Source organism: Oncorhynchus mykiss, chromosome 12 (assembly GCF_057628025.1).
Source record: "Oncorhynchus mykiss isolate SJ-2025 chromosome 12, ASM5762802v1, whole genome shotgun sequence".
Classification (NCBI taxonomy): Eukaryota; Metazoa; Chordata; class Actinopteri; order Salmoniformes; family Salmonidae; genus Oncorhynchus; species Oncorhynchus mykiss.
In genome coordinates, this window is record NC_143033.1 from 67,820,053 (window position 1) to 67,842,039 (window position 21,987).

The window sequence follows — 21,987 nt, forward strand, 5'->3', positions numbered from 1 at the left end:
TGCTCCAAAACCCCCATAAAAAAGCCTAACTACGGTTTGCAACTGCACATGGGGACAAAGATCGTACTTTCTGGAGAAATGTCCTCTGGTCTGATGAAACAAAAATAGAACTGTTTGGCCATAATATCCATCGTTATGTTTGGAGGAAAAAGGGGGATGCTTGCAAGACAAAGAACACCATCCCAACCGTGAAGCATGGGGGTGGCAGAATCATGTTGTGGGGGTACTTTGCTGCAGGAGGGACTGGTGCACTTCACAAAATAGATGGCATCATGAGGAGGAAAATAATGTGGATATATCAGTCAGGAAATTAAAGCTTGGTCGCAAATGGTCTTACAAATGGACAATGACCCAAACATACTTCCCAAATTGTGGCAAAATGGCTTAAGGACAAGAAAGTCAAGGTATTGGAGTGGCCATCACAAAGCCCCGACCTCAATCCAAAGGATATTTTGTGGGCATAACTGAAAAAGCTTGTGCGAGCAAGGAGGCCTACAAACCTGACTCAGTTACACCAGCTCTGTCAGGAGGAAAGGGCCACAATTCACCCAACTTATTGTGGGAAGCTTGTGAAAGGCTACCTGAAGCGTTTTACCCAAATTAAACAATTTAAAGGCAATTCTACCATATACAAATTGAGTGTATGTACACTTCTGAGCTCCTGGGAATGAGATGAAAGAAATAAAAGCTGAAATAAATCATTCTCTCTGCTGTTATTCTGACATGTCACATTCTTAAAATAAAGTGGTGATCCTAACTGACCTAAAACAGGGAATTTTTACTAGGATTAAATGTCAGTAATTGTGGAAAAACTGAGTTGAATGTATTTGGCTAAGGTGTATGTAAACTTCCGACTTCAACTGTATGTATACGTTGTAACCCTGCTAGTTAAGCATTACATCATTACAAACTCACCGACTTTTGATTTCAGTCTTTTATTGTCTTACAATACAGCATGCAATTAGTCAGTCATGCGGTTTATTTTGGTGTGTAAGAGTATGTGTTTTAGTGAAAAGGCCACTCCTGACCTGCAAAATAATATAATAATTTCAGAATTGTTAGTGTTAGTCGTTTTTTAGGTCAGTGTCCCCTGTTTTAGAGCTCCAGCTCAAATTTGACGTCAATCTCGGCCTTGTAAGGTTCCAGCAGAGGACGTACCTCCTCAGAGAGAAACCTCGCCACCTGAGAGGGAGACAGAATGATGAGTTAGGGTGCGTCAACTATAAGCGCATGGAGAAAATCTGTATACTCTACTAAATACCAAAGAGCACACTGGTGATATTGATGCTCAGATTGAATGGATATTTTGCCACCATGAAATCTGTACCAAGTGTGCTGGAGATTATTTTCTGTTTAACTAAAGGTTAAACTAAAGATTTTACAATACTCTGAGGCCAAGTTGTGAAAAACAAAGATAACGGGTGTTCTGTATAGTACCTGTTGGGGGGCGCGGCCGATGAAGGTCTTGGGGTCCAGGATGTTGTCAAGATGGCCCAGGATAGGGGCGAAGTAGGGGTCAGCCTGGACCCTGGCCAAGAGGTCATTGTCCCCCCCCTCCTGTTTCACCACGTTTGCAGCCTGCTGGGACAACACACGGATCTTCTCATGGCAGTCCTGGAGCAAGAACACAGGCAAGAGAAACTGTTACTGTGTGATTACACAAAAAATATAAATACGCAACATGCAACCATTTCAAAGGTTTTGACTGGGAATATAGATAAGCATCTGTTGGTTACAGATACAGAAAAAAGGTTGACTCATACAGCAGACATCTCCTTCGCTAGAAGGGTGTGTACCTGTCTGTTGCCTCCAGCCTTCACCATAGCCATGATGATGTTCTCTGTAGCCATGAAGGGAAGCTCATGACGGATGTGTCTCTCTATCACCTGAGAGAGCGCGAGAGAGGATGAGAGAAAGCGAGGGGGAAAGATGAAAATGATGATGAGAAAGGGATACATTACATTAGGAGTGTAACGGTTCACCAAACCCAGGGTTCGGTACGTATTGCGGTTTTGGGGTCACGGTTCAGTTTCGGTAGAGCAGGACATTTTTAAAAAGGCAACAGTTACTGTAGTTAATTTTAGTTTTGGCAAAATATGCCAAACTAACCCAGGAACAGATCATGAGCCATATAATGTCGGGCCCAATGAAAATGTTGTTGTTTTTCCAGGTTTCTGATTTCCACTGTCAAAAACACTAAAAGAAAAACAAAACAATGCACCAGACATTTTAGGTCTGGCAAAAAAACAAATACATTTCATTTTTGGGTGAAGATAACCTTTCATTTAGGTGCACACCAGCAAGAGCCTTGCTTGGTTAACAGTGTTTCTGTAGCACACATGATTGCAGAGTTTGCTGATCAAATCACCACTGGATTGATGCAAATAATCATGAGATCATTCTGCCAGGTAAACAGTGACTTCGGAAAGTATTTGCACATTTTGTTAGGTTACAGCCTTATTGTAAAATTGATTACATTTTTCCCCCCATCAATCTACACACAATACCCCATAATGACAAAGCAAAAAAGCTAAGCTAATTTATGTATATTTTTTAAATTAAATATTAAATTAATATAAGTATTCAAACACTTTACTCAGTACTTTGTTGAAGCACCTTTGGCAGCGATTAAAGCCTCAAGCCTTCTTGGGTATGACGCTACAAGCTTGGCATACCTGTATTTGGGGAGTTTCTCACATTATTTTCTGCAGATCATCTCAAGCTCTGTCAGGTTGGATGGGGAGAGTCTCTCCAGAGATGATCGATCAGGTTTAAGTTCAGGCTCTGGCTGGGCCCCTCAAGGACATTCAGAGACTCCCAAAGCCACTCCTGTGTTGTCTTGGCTGTGTGCTTAGGGTCGTTGCCCTGTTGGAATGTGAATCTTCGCCCCAGTCTGAGCTCCGGAGCAGGCTTTCATCAAGGATCGCACTGTACTTTGCTCCGTTACTTTTGCTCGATCCTGACTAGTCTTCCAGTCCCTGCCGCTGAAAAACATCCCAAATGCATGATGCTGCCACCACCATGGTTCACCGTAGGGATGGTTCCAGGTTTCCTCCAAAAGTGACATTTGTCATTCTGGCCAAAAAGTTCAATCTTGGTTTCATCAGACCAGAGAATCTTATTTCTCACGGTCTGAAAGTCTTTAGGTGCCTTTGGCAAACTCCAAGCGGGCTGTCATGTGCCTTTTAATGAGGAGTTGCTTCCGTCTGGCCACTGTACCATAAAGGCCTGATTGTTGGAGTGCTGCAGAGATGGTTGTCCTTCTGGAAGGTTCTCCCATCTCCACAGAGGAACTCTAGAGATCTGTCAGAGTGACCATCGGGTTCTTGGTCACCTTCATGACCAAGGCCCTTCTCTCCCAAATTCTCAGTTTGGCCAGGCAGCCAGCTCTAGGAAGAGTATTGGTGGTTCCACATTTCTTAAAATTTAAGAATGATGGAGACCACTGTGTTCTTGGAGACCTTCAGTGCTGCAGAAATGTTTTGGTACCCTTCCCCAGATCTGTGCCTCGACACAATCCTGTCTCAAACCTCTACGGACAATTCCTTCAAACTCTTGGCTTGGTTCTCTCTGACATGCACTGTCAACTATGGGACCTTGTATTGACAGGTGTGTGCCTTTCCAAATCATGTCCAATCAATTGAATTTACCACAGATGGACCCCAATCAAGTTGAAGCAACATCTCAAGGATGATGAATGGAAATATGATGCACCAGAGTTCAATTACGAGTCTCATAGCAAAGGGTCTGAATACTTGTGTAAATAAGGCGTTTTATTTTGTAACGTGTTTTCGCTTTGTCATTATGGAGTATTGTGTGTAGATTTTTATTTATTCTAAAATTGATTTAGGCTGTAACGTAACAAAATGTGGAAAAAGTCAAAGGGTCTGAATACTTTACTTTGTAGTTAACATTTCATTGAGAAGGTTTTGGGGAAAGACTTTCCCTCTACCAGAAGACAGCTGTCCTTAGCATCATCGTGTACAGCTATACACAGACAGGGGCATCCCGCACAATTGCCTCTTCAGAAAGTTGAAGGAATACATGAATGACTTGTGCATTTTTTTCACGTCTTATCTTGGGCAAATTAATGCTCTAATAAGTTCAATACATTTTTGCTTCTACGAGGAAGCCAAAATGTTCCCTAACTGGAGATTTAAACAAATGGAGGATCATCCCATTCTGAGATAGATATATACACGCACACACAGTTAAAGTCGGAAGTTTACATACACCTTAGCCAAATACATAAAATCAGTTTCACAATTCCTGACATTTAATCCTAGTAAAAATTCCCTGTCTTAGGGCAGTTAGGATCACCACTTTATTGTGAAGTCAGAAAAATAGTAGAGAATGATTTACTTCAGCTTTTATTTCTTTCACATTCCCAGTGGGTCAGACGTTTACATGCTACCAAATACCAATTAAGTGTATTGCCTTTAAATTGTTTAACTTGGGTCAAAGATTTCAGGTAGCCTTCCACAAGCATCCCACAATAAATGGGGTGAATTTTGGCTCATTCCTCCTGACAGAGCTGGTGTACCCAGGTTTGTAGGTCTCCTGGCTCACACACACGCTTTTTCACTTCTGCCCACAATTTTTCTATAGGATTGAGGTCAGGGCTTTGTGATGGTCACTCCAATACCTTCCACAACTTTGGAAGTATGCTTGTGGTCATTGTCCATTTGGAAGACCCATTTGCAACCAAACTTTAACTTCCTGATGTCTTGAGATGTTGCTTCAATATATCCACACAATTTTCCCCCCTCATGATGCCATCTATTTTGTGAAGTGCACCAGTCCCTCCTGCAGCAAAGCACACCCACAACATGATACTGCCACCCCCATGCTTCACGGTTGGGATGGTGTTCATTGGCTTGCAAGCCTCCACCTTTTTCCTCCAAACATAATGATGGTCATTATCGCCAAAGGGTTATTTTTTTGTTTCATCAGACCAGAGGACATTCCTCCAAAAAGTACAATCTTTGTCCCCATGTGCAGTTGCAAACCATAGTCTGGATTTTTTATGGCGGTTATGGAGCAGTGGCTTCTTCCTTGCTGAGCGGCCTTTCAGGTTATGTCGATATAGGACACGTTTTACTGTGGATATAGATACTTCTGTACCAGTTTCCTCCAGCATCTTCACAAGATCCTTTGCTGTTGTTCTGGGACTGATTTGCACTTTTTGCACCAAAGTATGTCTCCTTCCTGAGCGGTATGACAGCTGCGTGGTCCCATGGTGTTTATACTTGCGTCATATTGTTTGTACAGATGAACGTGGTACCTTCAGGCATTTGGAAACGGTTCCCAAGGATGAACCAGACTTGTGGAGGTTTACACATTTTTCTTGGCTGATTTCCTTTTGATTTTCCCATGATGTCAAGCAAAAGAGGCACAGAGTTTGATGGTAGGCCTTGAAATACAGCCACAGGTACACCTCCAATTGACTCATATGTCAATTGGCCTATCAGAAGCTTCTAAAGTCATGACATTATTTTCTGGAATTTTCCAAGCTGTTTAAAGGCACAGTCAACTTAGTGCATGTAAACTTCTGACTTCAACTGTGTGTGTGTGCTATATTCACTCAAAGTGCTGACCAGAGGTCCCCGTACCGAATGGTACGGATATGAATGTGTACCGTTACACCCCTACATAACATCAAATCACATTTTATTGGTCACATAAACACGGTTAGCAAATGTTAATGTGAGTGTAGCGAAAAGCTTGTGCTTATAGTGCTGACAGTGCAGCAATATCTAACAATTCCCCAATAACTACCTAATACACAATCTAAGTAAAGGCATGGAATAAGAATATACAAATATATGGATGAGCAATAACAGAGCGGCATAAACAAGATGCAATAGATAGTATAAAATACAGTATATACATATGAGATGAGTAATGCAATATATGTAAACATTATTAAAGTGGCATTATTAAAGTGACTAGTGATCAATTTATTAAAGTAGCCCATGTCTGTATGAAGGCAGCAGCCTCTGTGTTAGTGATGGCTGTTTAACAGTCTGATGACCTGCAAGACAGTGTGAGTTGAATGTTGTTCCTCTGTGTGCAGATATGCAGTTGTGGACTCATGAAATGACAAGGTTTAAAACGCTGGTGATAATACCTTGAGGACAATGGTAAAAAAAAAAAAACATCCCGGTTTATTGTGTTTTTATCTTCAATTTCTGTCTGGAGAAGCTTACTACATCTAATTATCTAAAAAAAACTAAATGACTCTACCTTGGGGTAGACCACCAGACCTTCAGTGATGTTCTGCAGGGTGCTGAGGATGATGTCAGCAGTAAGGAAAGACTCCGGGAGGGAGATTCTCCTGTTGGCACTGTCATCTAGTGTTCTTTCCAGCCACTGGACAGAGGCGGTCTGGAGGGGATCAGCAAGCAGCGCTATCAGGTGGCGGGCCAGACTACAGCAACGCTCACAACGCATTGGGTTCCTCTTGTAGGCCATGGCACTGGAGCCTGGTGGGGGAGAGACTTGTCAGTGGGACCCAGACAAGTAACAATGGGTTGGCATTTAGGAAATAACTTAAACTAGCTGTTTACTCTGAGTCATCAGGATGATTTACTGGTTGGTGCCTTAATCAAAGTGAAATCTAGGGCCGAAACTCAATTGTATATTATTGATTCCTCACATCCTTCCTCTACAGCTCCTTGTCAAAGCACATTGGAGCAGAAGATCAGAGGTAAAGGATCTTCTGATCTTTTGCTCCAATCCGCTTTGAGAAAGATGCAAGGAGAGAGGAATCGAGAGTCACCCTAATTTCGGGATTAGATTCCCCTATACCTGGGTAGGAAGTTGATCAATTTCCTTCTTATAACTCACCGATCTGCTCCTTCTCAAAAGGCTCCTCAATCTCTTTAAGGTTAGCCAGCAGGCGGATGTCAGTGCAGATCTGAGGAGGAGAGTATAATTTATTACCTGTGGGTCATTCAACTACTGTTAAAGACCACCAGGAGGCATTGTTTCTCCGTATATAGACTTGTGACTTAGGGCTGTAAGGATGACAAACATTTCCACTAAAGTAAAATCTCATCTCGACCTTGTGGATGGTGGCTCCCATGCTGGCCAGGTGAGAGAGGGAGTCAATGTCCACCTTACGACTGTACGTCTGTCCGGTCACCATGTAGGCCCTGGGAGGAAAAATTAACAGGATTAGAGAACATAAACCTAAAAATAAAAAAAGTTGAGGGATCTGTTTTTACTAGCCTCAAATTACAAAACTTGTGGTAGATAGGAAACTCAAGAGACTGTTGACAAAAGTATAAATTAAACTCACTTTTTGAAGCCTGCCATCTCTGTGACCATTCTGTCCAGATCCTCCACCTTATCATGGTCCCCCTGGAAGAGCTGCAGAAAGCTGGCCTGGGTGCCCGTAGTACCCTTCACCCCCCGGAAACGCAGGTCTTCGCGGGCACGCTGAAGGTTCCGCATGTCCATGGCCAAGTCCTGGAGCCACAGACATGCTCTCTTACCCACTGTGGTCAACTGGGCCGGCCTGGTAGAGCGAGAGAGAGGTGGAGAAGAAAAAAAATACAGAAAGGTGAGAAGAAAAGTTCAAATAAAATGAAAAAAATAATAAAAAGATTCAAATAAAAACAGAAAGATGACAGAAATAGGCCAGAGATTAAAGTGCACAATACATCGCTTTAATCCTAGAGGAATATAAGAATATTTTGAAGATACACAACATAGAGGATGAGAGGACAGGAGAACTAAAAAGTAAATAGAGTACCAATGGTCAATAGGGAATTGTCAATGGAAATAATTGGTCTTCAGTTCAACAGCTGTTCAGAATCTTTGGAAATGTCAGACTCAGGAGCTACGTGTGCCACGTTTTCATTGATCTGTACATTGAGACTGGAGCAGGATACTTGTTATTTGGCCATTGGCCCAGTTGTACTGCAAGGACTTCTGATTGGTCAACCCCAGGCTAGGGTGGGGAGGGGGGGTATAAATGGCATTGTGTTCCTTTGTTCTGTGGAGAAAAGTTGAGGACAGGGGGAATGAACATTACCACCCAGCATAACAGCTATGATTTCTCCTTTTCAAATGAATACATTTTTCTCCCCCTGATTTGCTTTGCGGTTTGTGTTATTGAAGAATAACATCAACTGCCAACAGGAACATGAGTGTTCATAGACAAATGGGATATACAGTTGAAGTCAGAAGTTTAGACTCAGTTTCACAATTCCTCAAATGTAATCCTAGTAAAAATTCCCTGTCTTAGGTCAGTTAGGATCCCCACTTTATTTTAATGTGAAATGTCAGAGAAATAGTAGAGAATTATTTATTTAATATTTTATTTCTTTCGTCACATTCCCAGTGGGTCAGAAGTTTACATATAATCAATTCAAATTTGATAGCATTGCCTTTAAATTGTTTAACTTGGGTCAAATGTTTTGGGTAGCCTTCCACAAGCATCCCACAATACGTTGGGTGAATTTTGGCCCATTCCCCCTGACAGAGCTGGTGTACCTGAGTCAGGTTTGTAGGCCTCCTTGCTTGCACCCACAACTTTTCTATAGGATTGAGATCAGAGCTTTGTGATGGCCACTCCAATACCTTGACTTTCTTGTCCTTAAGCCATTTTGCCACAAGTATGCTTGGGGTCATTGTCCATTTGGAAGACCCATTTGCAACCAAGCTTTAACTTCCTGACCGAGGTCTTGAGATGTTGCTTCAATATATCCACGTAATTTTCCTTAATTTTCCTTGAAGATGCCATCTATTTTGTGAAGTGCACCAGTCCCTCTTTCAGCAAAGCACCGCCAAAACATGATGTTGCCACCCCTGTTCTTTTACTCTGGATATAGATACTTTTGTACCTGTTTCCTCCAGCATCTTCACAAGGTCCTTTGCTGTTGTTCTGGGATTGATTTGCACTTTCATCTCTAGAAGAACGCATATCCTTCCTGAGAGGTATGACGGCTACGTGGTCCCATGGTGTTTACACTTGCGTACTATTGTTTGTGCAGATGAACGTGGTACCTTCAGGCGTTTGGAAGTTGCTCCCAAGGATGAACCAGACTTGTGGAGGTCTACCATTTTTTTTCTGAGGCCTTGGCTGATTTATTTTGATTTTCCCATGATGTCAAGCAAGGAGGCACTGAGTTTGAAGGTAGGCCTTGAAATACATCCACAGGTACACCTCCAATTGACTCAAATGATTTCAATTGGCCTATCAGATGCTTCTAAAGCCATGACATAATTTTATGGAATTTTCCAAGCTGTTTAAAAAGGCACAGTCAACTTAGCGTATGTAAACTTCTGACCCACTGGAATAGTGATACAGTGAATTATAAGTGAAATAATCTGTCTGTAAACAACTGTTTGAAAAATTACTTGTGTCATGCCCAATGTCGATGTCCTAATTGACTTGCCAAAACTATAGTTTGTTAACAAGAAATTTGTGGATTGGTTGAAAAATGAGTTAATGACTCCAACCTAAGTGTATGTAAACTTCAGACTTCACCTGTATCCACAATGGCACATATAGTCCATGAGCCAGGGGGGGGGGGGATTGGTCGGGCTGACGATGTCTCATAGTGATTACCTTGAAAGTCTATAGTCACTAGAGTTAGAAATGTGTCAGTATGCAACAAGTTATATGCTCACGTATACCCTTTAATTATATACCACTGGAAAGCTTAGATTCACAGATACCAATCAGTCAAAACATTTTTTATTTTCAGGTCAACATAACCTTGACCTTTGACTAGGGTACATATCATAATTACCTGTATAAATTGCTTTAAAAGGACACCCTGATACATTTGTATCTTTGTTGGACAAGTGGTTCTGAAAGGGTACTCCCAACAGTTAATAGGATAACATTGTATAGAATGTTAATCAGCTCACATCCATGACTCTTCACTTGTACATATCCATTTGACATGTTTGAAGAGAAAACATTGCAGTTATTGATCATGACGTCTTCAGAAATAAGCAATTCAGACAGATTTTTAGGCACATTCTTACAGTTCTGTGAATAATCTTTATATCTGCACAGCCGGCTCATTTGGTTGTGTATTCTACATGACTATGAGCATGTTATGATATTATTGGGCACGCTACAGTTAGTCATACAGGTATGATCGTGTGAAGTTGATACAATAAGACCCTATTGAGTTGCTTGGCGGCCATATAGGAAAAAGGTTTCTGTGGAGTTAATACGCAAATCCTGTGATGGCCCTGTATCTACAAATATTTTTTAAAGGGCCTGTTCTAGCAGTGTGTGTGAAATGTGGTACCTCCATCAAAGTTACAATCCAAAAACATATCTGCCCCACTACATGGAATTCTGTGGCTAAGCTTCCAACATTCTAATGTCAATGGCACAATATGGGCTATTTAAAAAATTGTTATAGCTGCTGCTTTCAAAAGTTGGTTATATTATATATCATTTTAAAAAAGGTAACTTCAACTTTCTTTCAGAACCACTTGTCAAACAAAGATTAAAATGCATCAGTGTATCCTTTAAGTGATTTACACAGATAAAATATTATATGTACGTACCCTAGGGGTCAAAGGTTCAGGTTGACCTGAACATTCCAAAAATATGTCTGGTGGATAGCTGTGAAGCTAAGCTTTCCAATGATATAGGATTAAAGGCTATACGTGAACAATACATTGTTCAAAACTGACATTGCTTGTCATAGGGTAAAATCCCTATGGGGAAAATAAATGGGATGGAGGGATGAAATCAAGAGTGATAACACAGAGAACGCTACCATTGCTGCACTGCTATCACACATTTTCCAACTCTAGAGACACAAACCTTGAAGAAAATCACTGAAAATCATCATCGTCAGCCCAAGTGAGCCCGACAGCCCAAATTTGAGGGTCATGTGTTACGCCCCTGAAAACAGGGGAGAAATAATCACGAGCGTGATACGGTGTTGTATTCTCAATTCAACGTTTAGTGATATGAGAAAAGACCGCGATTTCCCCAGGAATATGGGTGGAGACCAGAGCAATCGATCTCCGGCTCATAGATTAAGAGCATTTCGTAGATCACAGATTAACACTTTTAGGCACCACAAAATAAAGTAATCAATATAACGTTTACACATTACTCTCAATTCTTACCCTTTGACAGATTTTAACGTTAACACAATTATATGAATGTTATTCATCTCTATCAACTAATACTGAATGCATCTTTTTAACCTTAGATGTTTTACGATCCTCACTTACTATAAACTTACTAATACTTTTTAATGTATAACAGGCTATGAATATTTCCTTTAACCTGTCACACTCTCCCCGACAAAATAAATGTTGTCCCAACATTACCAACATTGTCTTCAACAGTCCGTATGCACTGGACCTAGAAAATCCTCTTCTGTAAGGTAGTACTTGAGCAGAGGTCAAGGGTCACAGTTCAAATATAACTAACAAGTTATATTCACAGTCCATATCTGTTGACCAGCTATATAACATAAGCAGTCTTTTCTCATACTATTGATCAACAGTCCATCAATTTTAATGATCTATATGCATAGTCTGCAAATTGTCTCTTTTGACAGTCTGAAATCAGACAGTAGTCCATGGTCAAACATGTCAACTCTGTAGCCTCATGTTTGCTGAAGCCCATATATGTAAGGTGGCTGAAAGTAATATTGCTGTAGTGATGGCAGCCATGGAACCAGTCCTGGTGCAGAGTAGACAGGGAACAACTGTGGCTGTGGCTGTATACTGTAGCAGGAAGGGATACCAAGCTGATCATAGGTGATACGTCTTGGAGGGTGTCTCTCTCTTTGTGGCAGCTGGTAGGCTGGTTCCTCAGGTTCAGCAGCATCAGTTAATGAAGGAAAGGCACTTGGTGGACGATCATCAGGCAAATTTTCAGCAGGCAAGTTCATCTCCTCAGCAGGCAGGTCTTTAACTGTTGTTGTCTCCTCCAGCCGCTTTTCAACAAGAGGCTGTGCTGGTAGCGTATCAGGGACTGGCACTGCAACTGTCTGTCTCACTGTTGGGGGCTTGTGTTCCCACTCTCTCGCTGGTTCAGCATTCCTCTCCTCAGGTACTGTAGGAGATGTGGGAACCTGTAGCGGCTCATGATGAAGGTCATATTCATCCCCGCTGTCTTCATCAGAATCTAGAGGCTGTGATGCAGGCTGGTGTCTCCTCGTTTTCTGACTTTTGTCCACTTTGGTCATTTCTGGTTGTGTCTCAAAAGGTAAGTGGTCACAGGACATGAGCAGGTTTCTGTGCAGGACCCTGGAGCGTCCCCTACCCCTTTCTGGTCTCAATTCATAAATCGGCAGGTCTGAACCCATTTGTCTCACCACTGTGTGAATTGTATCCTCCCAATAGTTACGGAGTTTCTGGTCCTCCTCTTGGTGTCAGGTTTTTAATCAGAACTCGCTCGCCAGGCTGTAGCACTGAACTCCTAACTTTAGTGTCATAGTACTTCTTACTTCTTTCAGCGGCTTTCTGAGCATTTTCATTTGCAATGGCGTATGCTTCTTCCATCCCTCGTTTCCAGTTCTCCACGTAGTCTCGCTGGTTACTGGAACCTGCCTCTGTGCACAATCCAAAGAGCATATCAACTGGAAGCCTGGGTGATCTCCCAAACAGAAGATAAAATGGTGAATAGCCAGTCACTTCGCACCGGGTGCAGTTATAGGCATAAACCAGTTTGTTCAGAGACTCCTTGCAATTTGACTTTTGTGTCTCAGTTAGTGTCTTTAACATTTGCAACAATGTTCTGTTCATGCGTTCTGCTTGACCGTTTCCCATCGGGTGATAGGGTGTTGTTCTGGACCCCGCCATGCCACTGAGTTTCTTTAACTGATGGAACAACTGATTTTCAAATTCTCCCCCTTGGTCATGGTGGATGCGGGACGGGAACCCAAACTTCAGGGCAAAGTCATTGAAGATGAGATTTGCAGCAGTTTTACCTGACTTTGATGTGGTGGCGTAGGCTTGAGTGAAACGTGTAAAATGATCAACAACCACGAGGATGTACTCATATCCCCCTTTGCATCTGTCGAGATGAAGGAAGTCTATACATACCAGTTCAAATGGCTGTGTTGTCACAATGTTTGTCAGAGGAGCTCTTGTTTCATGGGCTGGCTTTTTCTGCTTGACACAGCTACAGGTTTTAGTCACATAGTGCTCGATGTCAGATTGCATATATGGCCAGAAGAAGCGGTCACGTACTAGTGAAACAGTGCGGTCAGTACCTTGGTGTCCCATGTTATTGTGCAACTCTTCCATCACTTTACCTTTGTACTGCTCTGGTAGAACTAACTGCTTGCAGGCTGTAGTGATTCTGTACAGAATGCCATCACTGTCTACTGTCAATTTGTCCCATTCTCTGAATAGGCATTTTGTCTTTGGACTGAATTTCTTTTGCTCTTTAACTGGCGGTTTGGAACCAGACAGTTTGAAATTGAGCACAGGACGGATGATCGGATCAGATTCTTGTGCTTCTCTTATCCCATCTTTTGGGATCGAGCTGGTTGTTGCAGTGGTTGTCTCACCTTCAGCTAATACTGACATAGATGCAGCTGAAAATGACCAAGGTACAACAGCCTCTTTCTGTACCTCAACTGCTTGTATCGTGGCGGCGATGGTGTCTGGTGGAAGCTCCTCAGAACATTCTCTCATCAGTGACTCTACATCCAGTGGCATCCTTGACAAAGCATCTGCATCACCGTTCTCTCTGCCTGGCCTGTACTTTATTGTAAAGTGGAAATCAGCCAAGTCTGCAACCCACCTGGAAGTGGTTGCGTTCAGTTTTGCAGTAGACAGAATGTAGGTGTGAAGCATCAGTGTGTACAACAAATGGCTGAGTGAAATCAGGGAAACCTAAAACTGGTGGGTGAAGCAAACACTCAATCAGCTGTTCAAGTGCCTGTTGATGCTGGTCAGTCCACAGGATTGGCTTGTTTGAAGGCACCACATGACTTACTTTCTTTGTTTTTGTTTTCCGTGGGTGGTCAGGTAATTTCTCTGAATCTGCTTTCAGGAGGTCATACAGGCAGCTGGCACTCCTAGAAAAGTCTGATGTACTGTCTGTAGTAAGTGAGTAAACCAAGCATTTTTCTGAGCTGGCCCACAGTCTCTGGTCTGATTTCTTTCAATGCTCTTACTGCTTCAAAATCGGCTGGGTCAACTCGGCTGCCCTCTGCAGACACTATTCTGCCCAAATAACGGACCTGGGGTTTAAAGAGATCACACTTACTTGGTTTGAGTTTAATGCCATACTCTCTGAGACGCTGCAAAACTTTTCGCACATCATTCACATGGCTGTCGAATGTTTTACTGAAAACTAGCGTGTCGTCCAGATAAGGAATGCAGATGTTATCCCGGAGCCCTTCCAAACACTCCTCCATACACCGCTGAAAAGCTGCAGGAGCGTTCATGAGGCCGAATGGCATACGTATCCACTCATAGAGTCCCCACGGTGTCACAAATGCTGTCAGTGGTCTGCTCTCTTCAGAGATGAACCCCTGGTGATACGCTTTCCCCTGATCTAAGAGGGAGAACCAGGAATTACCACCTAAACTGTCCATGATGTCTTGGACCCGAGGGATGGGCTGGCGGTCGGGATGTGTCTTTCTGTTCAGGTCTCTGTAATCTATACACAACCGGAGGGTCCCGTCCTTCTTACGAACGCACATGACAGGTGAAGAATATGAAGAGTTTGACTTCCTAACCCAGCCCTGGACTATGAGGTCATAAATGTAACCCTTCATCTCCCGATACAGTGGCCTGGGCACTGACATGTATGTGCGCTTTACTGGTTCAGAGTCCTTTAGAGAAATAGTCATTTTCAATCGTTCAATGCAGCCAATGTCATTGTCTGATCTGGAGAAGGAGTGACACTCTTCTCTAAGCATTTGCCTAACAACCTCTCTCTGTTCTTCGGTTAGGTGAGTTAAATCTACTGGTGGATCCCACTGTTCAGTAGCAGTACATGGGGTTCGAACGCTGGTGTGATTCACTGTGGCTGGGGTGACAGTTTTTTCAAAGACTTGGGCAGGTAACACAGTCATAATGGTTTGTACTGTACCGATTATTGTGCGTCCTAGCAGGGCAATGTCGTGGTCAGTGGGGTTAGAGACATCAAGCAGGATAACTGGAAAAACACCTTTCCTGACTCTGACTAGTGTGTCAAAGAACTCAAGGTCGTCTGGCCACTGCGGGTTCAGGTCTGGCTGGAAAAGCATTGTCATGTCATCTTTGAAAGGCTGGGAAGCTACACGGCACTCAATCTGAATGCTACTGTGTTTTGGTACAGCAACCTTCTCTTTCTTGGTTTTCACTGCGTATTCATCTGTCTGTTCTGCGCTAACAGCCTGTATAAAAGCTCTCACCTTGTTTCTTTTGAGGCTTGGGAAAGCTGTTTTTACTGTAATGTATCGTTTAGTCTTTTCGGTCATTGTCAGGATGTGCTCGATAACATTGAAACCTATGATGGGATGTGATAGGTGACATCCTTTCATTACCAGCACCGGGATGATCAGTTCCTTTGTTTGGTCAGTTTCAGAGGCTAGCCGAAAAGTTGTTTCAATCCATCCCAGGTATGGCATTTCAGTCCCATTTGCTGCAGTCAACCTTAGATCATCCCATCATAGGTTTCAATGTTATCGAGCACATCCTGACAATGACCGAAAAGACTAAACGATACAGTACAGTAAAAACAGCTTTCCCAAGCCTCAAAAGAAACAAGGTGAGAGCTTTTATACAGGAGATCCTGAGTTCGAATCTCAGCGGAGCCTCCAAAAATGTTATGCCCCTGAAAACAGGGGAGAAATAATCACGAGCGTGATACGGTGTTGTATTCTCAATTCAACGTTTAGTGATATCATTTCACAAAAGTAACACATTACAAAACAACAGAAAACCCATTATACAACTAACACAGCAAAATATCTTATTAACAACGTACATGTTCATTCACAATCGACACAAAATGGCAGCTACTCTCAATACGATGCTATTCTTCACTTTAAACGAGCAGGGCTAATATTACTCTCTTCAAACTTAACTCTAACTTCCTCAAGACGTTACTAAGACACACCTTAAACACTCTTGACATGTTAGTGAGTTATAACATTTAAATTACTATTTTTATCATCAATAAAGTACCTGAAAACAGGGGAGAAATAATCACGAGCGTGATACGGTGTTGTATTCTCAATTCAACGTTTAGGGATATGAGAAAAGACCGCGATTTCCCCAGGAATATGGGTGGAGACCAGAGCAATCGATCTCCGGCTCATAGATTAAGAGCATTTCGTAGATCACAGATTAACACTTTTAGGCACCACAAAATAAAGTAATCAATATAACGTTTACACATTCCTCTCAATTCTTACCCTTTGACAGATTTTAACGTTAACACAATTATATGAATGTTATTCATCTCTATCAACTAATACTGAATGCATCTTTTTAACCTTAGATGTTTTACGATCCTCACTTACTATAAACTTACTAATACTTTTTAATGTATAACAGGCTATGAATATTTCCTTTAACCTGTCACACATGCTCATGGACTAATAAAGACGTTCGAACCTCCTGGGGTGTTCATACTTACTGGTAATGTGTGAAACCCAGGGTGGGGAGACCAGCGTATTTTTCAGCAAAGTTTGACAGTCTGTCGATCACTCTGGCCAACTATAGAGACAGAATACTGTTTTTAGTTTACGGAAGTGATGAGGATCTATAGGATCATACTTGTTCGACTTTCGCAGACATTTTCAACAAAGTTGCACATAACTTTACACTATACTATCAGTATATAGTGCTTCCCTGGGGGTAGTAGTATTAATCCTTCCTGGTCTAAAACAACTAATTTACCTTCGGCAGGAGAATGTCAAAACCGTCACGAAGCAGGATCAAATCCTGGGAGAAAAAAAAAAGCAGGTATATCAGTCAATATGAATAAAAATCTTAGTCGCATATATACACCCATGAGAAACAAACATGACCATTAAGCACACTCATCCTAAAATAACGTGGTTGTCAGGCTTCTCTTACCGTGTTGTCTCCCACGTAACAGGAAGTGGCGCCCAGGTGGATGATGGGAGCAGCGGTGGGGCAGCAGTGGGCGAAAGTGTGGACGTGGGCCATGACATCGTGCCTCAGCTTGCTCTCCTCCTCCGCCGCCATGGCAAAGTCGATGTCCTCAGCGTGGCTTTCCATCTCAGTCACCTGGGCGTCGGTGACGAGCAGGCCAAGAGCCTGGAGAAGGGAGGATAAGAAGAGGAGAGAGAGTTAGAAGGAGCAGACAAAGATCCTGGAGGTCAGCGGCGGAGGGGGCAAGAGAAGCAGAGACAGTTAGAGATGGTACTCTAGGGGTGTAGGGAAAGCACTGCAGCCTGTCATTGTAGCTGATACACTGGATGCATATCCCAGAGTAAGCGCTAGCTACTTTATCAAGTGTTCCCTGGATTTTATTAAGCCGAAACATCGTTGCAACATTGCAGCTTGTAGTAGTTGCACATTGTAGGCTCCTATGTAATAAAAAGTAAGCCAATTGGGTCAATGGGACGTGAGGTGGAACGGTTCAGAAAGTGGGTCAACATTTTCCAATCACTTTCAAACAGATAGCTAGATGAGTTGTTGTTTTGTTCCATATCTCACACAGTACTTAGGAAAACTATTCAAGCACAATCATCACGGTAGGTCTATTTACAACCATTGAAAAATAGAATGTGGTGTTTGAGTAGGAGATCAGGAGGTTGGCCCTGTGTTTATGAGAATAGCAAGTGACATTACTGGGCAGCGTCTCAACTCCCTCCTTACCCCTCCCCTTAACCGTAAGTAACAATGTTGTTTACTTGGCTCTGGATAGGTAAGCTATAGGCAGTGTAATGGTGGAGTTTCCACCATATTGTAAACAACTTACAGATCTGCAAACATAGAAGGGTTACTTATGGCCAAGGAGAAGGGAGTGAAGAGAGTAAAGAGGTTAACTCTCAGGGGGTGTCTAATTACCCTGACATTTTGGCCTGGCTATTTTAGACAACCCCACCCCAACAGAAAGACACTGTAGCCCAACTTGCTACTTAACATCTGACGAAACAACGTTTTGTATGGGAACACTACGTACATTCCTTTTCATTAGGACACAAGTTTAAAGTAGCTACTAACGAGTGTGAGAAGAGAGATTTCCAACACCCCTATGGCCCTGTGCATGCGTGTTGTGTCAGCTAAGCTGCTAAAAGGCTCCATAAGCAGAGATGACCAGTATTTAGGGAAAGGGGAATACCTAGTCAGTCGTCCAACTGAAATGTGTCTTCCATATTTGCGGGGGCTGCCTTAAATCAACATCCATGGCGCTCGGGGAACAGTGGGTTAACTGCCTTGTTCAGGGGCAGAACGACAGATTTTTACCTTGTCAGCTTGGGGATTCAATACTGGCCCAAAGCTCTAACCACCAGGCTACCTGCCTAATTTATGTTATGTATTAAAAACACATTTTAATTAGAGTATTTTGAATTACACTGGGCTGAACTAAACTCCAATGTACTTTGTATTTTCAAAAAGCAAAATATTTTACTATATAATTTTGTATAGTGGTTCACATTTTGTGGCTCCCCTTTCACCCTACATTGGAATCAGAAGTCTGATAGCACTATGGTGTGATAAAAGCATCTGCTAAATGAATTACATATGAATGTACAATACCAGTCAAAAAGTTGACACCTACTCATTCAAGGGTTTTTCTTAACTTTTAGTATTTTCTACACTGTAGAATAAGAGTGAAGACATCAAAATGATGCAATAACACATACAGAATTATATAGTAACCAAAAACACTTGACCAGGGCAGAAATTTTACAAACCGACTGGTTGGAAAGGTGGCATCCTATGAAGTTGAAAGTCCATGAACTCTACAGTATGGGCCAGTCTACTGCCAATGTTTGTCTATGGAGATTGCCGGCCTGTGTGCTCGATTTTATACACCTGTCAGAAACGTGTGTGGCTGAAATAGCGAATCCACTAATCAGAAGGAGTATCCACATACTTTTGGCCATGTAGTGTTTATTTGCACACATATTTTGTAGTTTATTTTGATACAAAATATAACGATCAATGTATCTGTATTTTGTCATTTCTGGCTATCCCTGCCTATATCCTTACCTTTGTGTAGTCCATTTCCCCTCCACTAACAGAACAGATGAGCTGATGCATTTGAAAGAGGGTCTGATAGTAAGGTTAATTACACACACACAGCGCCCCTGTAAATTAGAAGGGTTGTGGAAGTCATTTTTGTCTTTAAGCTAATCAAAAAAAAATTGCTCACATCCAGGCCGTGACTGGGAGTCCTATAGGGTGGAGCACAATTGGCCTCCGGGTTTGGCCGTCATTGTAAATAAGAATTTGTATTTAATTGACTTGCCAAGTAGAAAAAGGTTAGATAAAAAAAATTGCCTAGTGTTTTTCTCTTAAAGGTTTTTGCTTTGCAACACTTATTTAGGTTTCAAAGTCTGCACTTTTACTCATCATGTGGACTAGCTAGACATATATCCAGTTTCCAAATAGTTTAGCCCAACAGCAGTGGAATATTGGAATTTGCAGTGTGGTCACGAGGCTGAAAAATATATGTAACCCAGACATTAAGTTAGAGGCTAGATTCATTGAAGGGGATAACGTTAAATCTGAAGGACTACTACAGGGTTGATTTAAAGTTGGTAAAGTAAGTTACACTAGTCCAGTGTTAACCAATCCTGGACCTCGACTACCCCCAACAGTACACAACTATGCAATGACTATCACAAGACACTGCATCCTACTAGCAAAACTAGCTTGTTTAGCTGTTGCCTACTATGGTTCGCATCTTCTCTCTTGGGAAGGCAAACATTCTGAACCTGTTCATTTACTGTAAGGTCCCCATATTTAGAGCAGGGAACTTGAAGTCTCTCAAGGTCGCAACTTTTACAATAGACTTGCAAAATATATTTGGAAAACAATAGCTAGCTAATGTTAGTTACTGAAATACAGACGAGGGCCTGCATAACAGTTACATGTTCATCCATGATGGCTAGCTAAGTTACTATAAAATACCTAACACCTTTTCCGCTTTGGCCAGGTAGATCCACAGTTTTCTCCACGTTGTGAATTTCTTCCTGTCACTGAAGTTGTAGGCCATTTCCTTGCTGGCATATCGAGACACCAGCGGCGAACGATACTTACTAAACTCGTCCATAACTAAAACTCGCTTATCACCAGCATGCGTGCAGTGCTGCCAACAAAATTTCAGGGGAAATTGCTAGAGGCAGGTCAGTTTGTGGCTAAAAGTTGCTCAATTACGTTGTGATGTCATTGCGTGATGATGTCATTACGTAATAACGTAAAACTGTGTCATTACGTAGAATACGCAACAAAGTTACTGAAATTGACTGGCCATCTCGGCAAAAAATATGATTGACATTTGTTAGTAAAGATTTCTTTGTTTATTACCATATATTTTTATTTGTAAAAGTAATATAAACACAACACATTTTATATGATCACATTTTTATTTTGAAACACAACCTCTCCAGGTTGTTGTGCTGCTTGGCTGGCTAGCTGCTCAATGGTTTCCTCCAGATATTGCCACTGTTTTCACACACACTGCAGTACACACTGCCACCATCAGCTGTGTGTCTCCGCCAGTTCCAGAAAGTCCACTCCTTGCATACGTACTGTAAATATGATGAATCATAGGTTGGCAAGGAAATCCTCTTCATCTTCATTGTCACGGAGCTGGAACCAGCAGTAGAGGATGGAGTGGCCTTAAAGCTGTATGCTGCTGTGGTGCCAAACTGCTGCAGAACTTCACTTGGTAGTTTATTCTGGTAACAGGTATCACCAGCCAGCTTCAGTCCATACCGCACCAGGAGTATGGAGTTGACAGTGTGCAATGACATTCTATTTCTTATAACATTGACTTGACCACACTCATTTGGCTGAACAGCCGATCAACCTCCCTGTTTGAGTGTGGCAAGGAGAGGGCAGTGAGTGCAGCTTTGCACAGTTCTTCAAATGAATTTGACCCGGAAGAGTCCGTGTAGTTATTGACTTCTCTCCAAAACTCGACTATGTTTTCAGTTGAGTCCCACCTAAACAGATGGAATTTCTTCATTGGGGAACAAATGTATCAATTGTTTGGGGCTGGTATCCCAGTAGCTCAGCTACTTTAATCATTTCAGTGGTGCCTTTATTGAGCTTTAGCATTTCCTTAACACTGAACAAGGCCATGTTTCGCAAGGTTTCAAGGTTGTCTGGGAGCCTTGCTTGGAGCTCCTTGCTTAAAGCAACAATGTAGTTGATGCACTGTCTCCGAATGACCTTTTTGTCCTCTGGTACACCGTGCTCTCGAAAAGGTACCGAAGGTATGGTGATGGACTGAGATGTCCATCAATGGCATCCTTCAGGATATCAATTTTTGCCATAGTGTTGACTACTTTGCTGCAAATTGATGTTAAGAGGTGTACCAGATTGTCCAAAAGCTTGACAGGATCTGTTTGCTCTCCCTCAAATGACTTCACTGCAACTTGTACGTCAGACAGGATTGATTTCAAGAATGTCAGGTAGACATAGTTGGTCTTGTCCATGTATATGGCGTGTAGCACATCCACCATGTAGCAACGCTCTCTGGCCTTGGTCAACTCAAAGGGGAGATTCAGTTATTCCCACTGGCTCAATATACGAGTTACCGCAGGCTCAATCGATAGCCAACGTGTGGCACGCACTTTGGTGATCTGCAGGGGTTTCTGGACACAATTTACACAATTACAGTTTTGATTTATTTATATGCTTTGCTGTAGCACAATGTTTTTTGATGTCATACATTTTTGCAAGCATATCTGATTTGCAGTACACACAGTATGCCTGACAATCATCCCCAATTACTGGCATCAGCCACCATTTAAATTCAGGTACAGACTCACACTCTTTTCTGTACTTCTGGCAAGACAATTTTGATTGAGACATGTTGATTGATGTTGT

General features: G+C 42.2%; 1 protein-coding gene across 1 annotated transcript; it reads right to left on the reverse strand.

Moving 5' to 3' along the window:
• Positions 1 to 919: 919 nt before the first annotated feature.
• On the reverse strand, positions 920 to 20,344 carry LOC110538015 (adenylosuccinate lyase). The gene is made up of 11 exons (XM_021624540.3): positions 20,069 to 20,344; positions 17,029 to 17,232; positions 16,849 to 16,893; positions 16,586 to 16,665; positions 7,304 to 7,522; positions 7,067 to 7,157; positions 6,850 to 6,919; positions 6,247 to 6,485; positions 1,797 to 1,886; positions 1,438 to 1,614; positions 920 to 1,182 (listed from the first exon to the last, which is right to left on the reverse strand). The coding sequence occupies exons 1-11, from the start codon at positions 20,201 to 20,203 to the stop codon at positions 1,096 to 1,098; spliced, it is 1,437 nt and encodes a 478-aa protein (XP_021480215.3). The 5' UTR covers positions 20,204 to 20,344; the 3' UTR covers positions 920 to 1,095.
• Between the last annotated feature and the right edge of the window lie 1,643 nt (positions 20,345 to 21,987).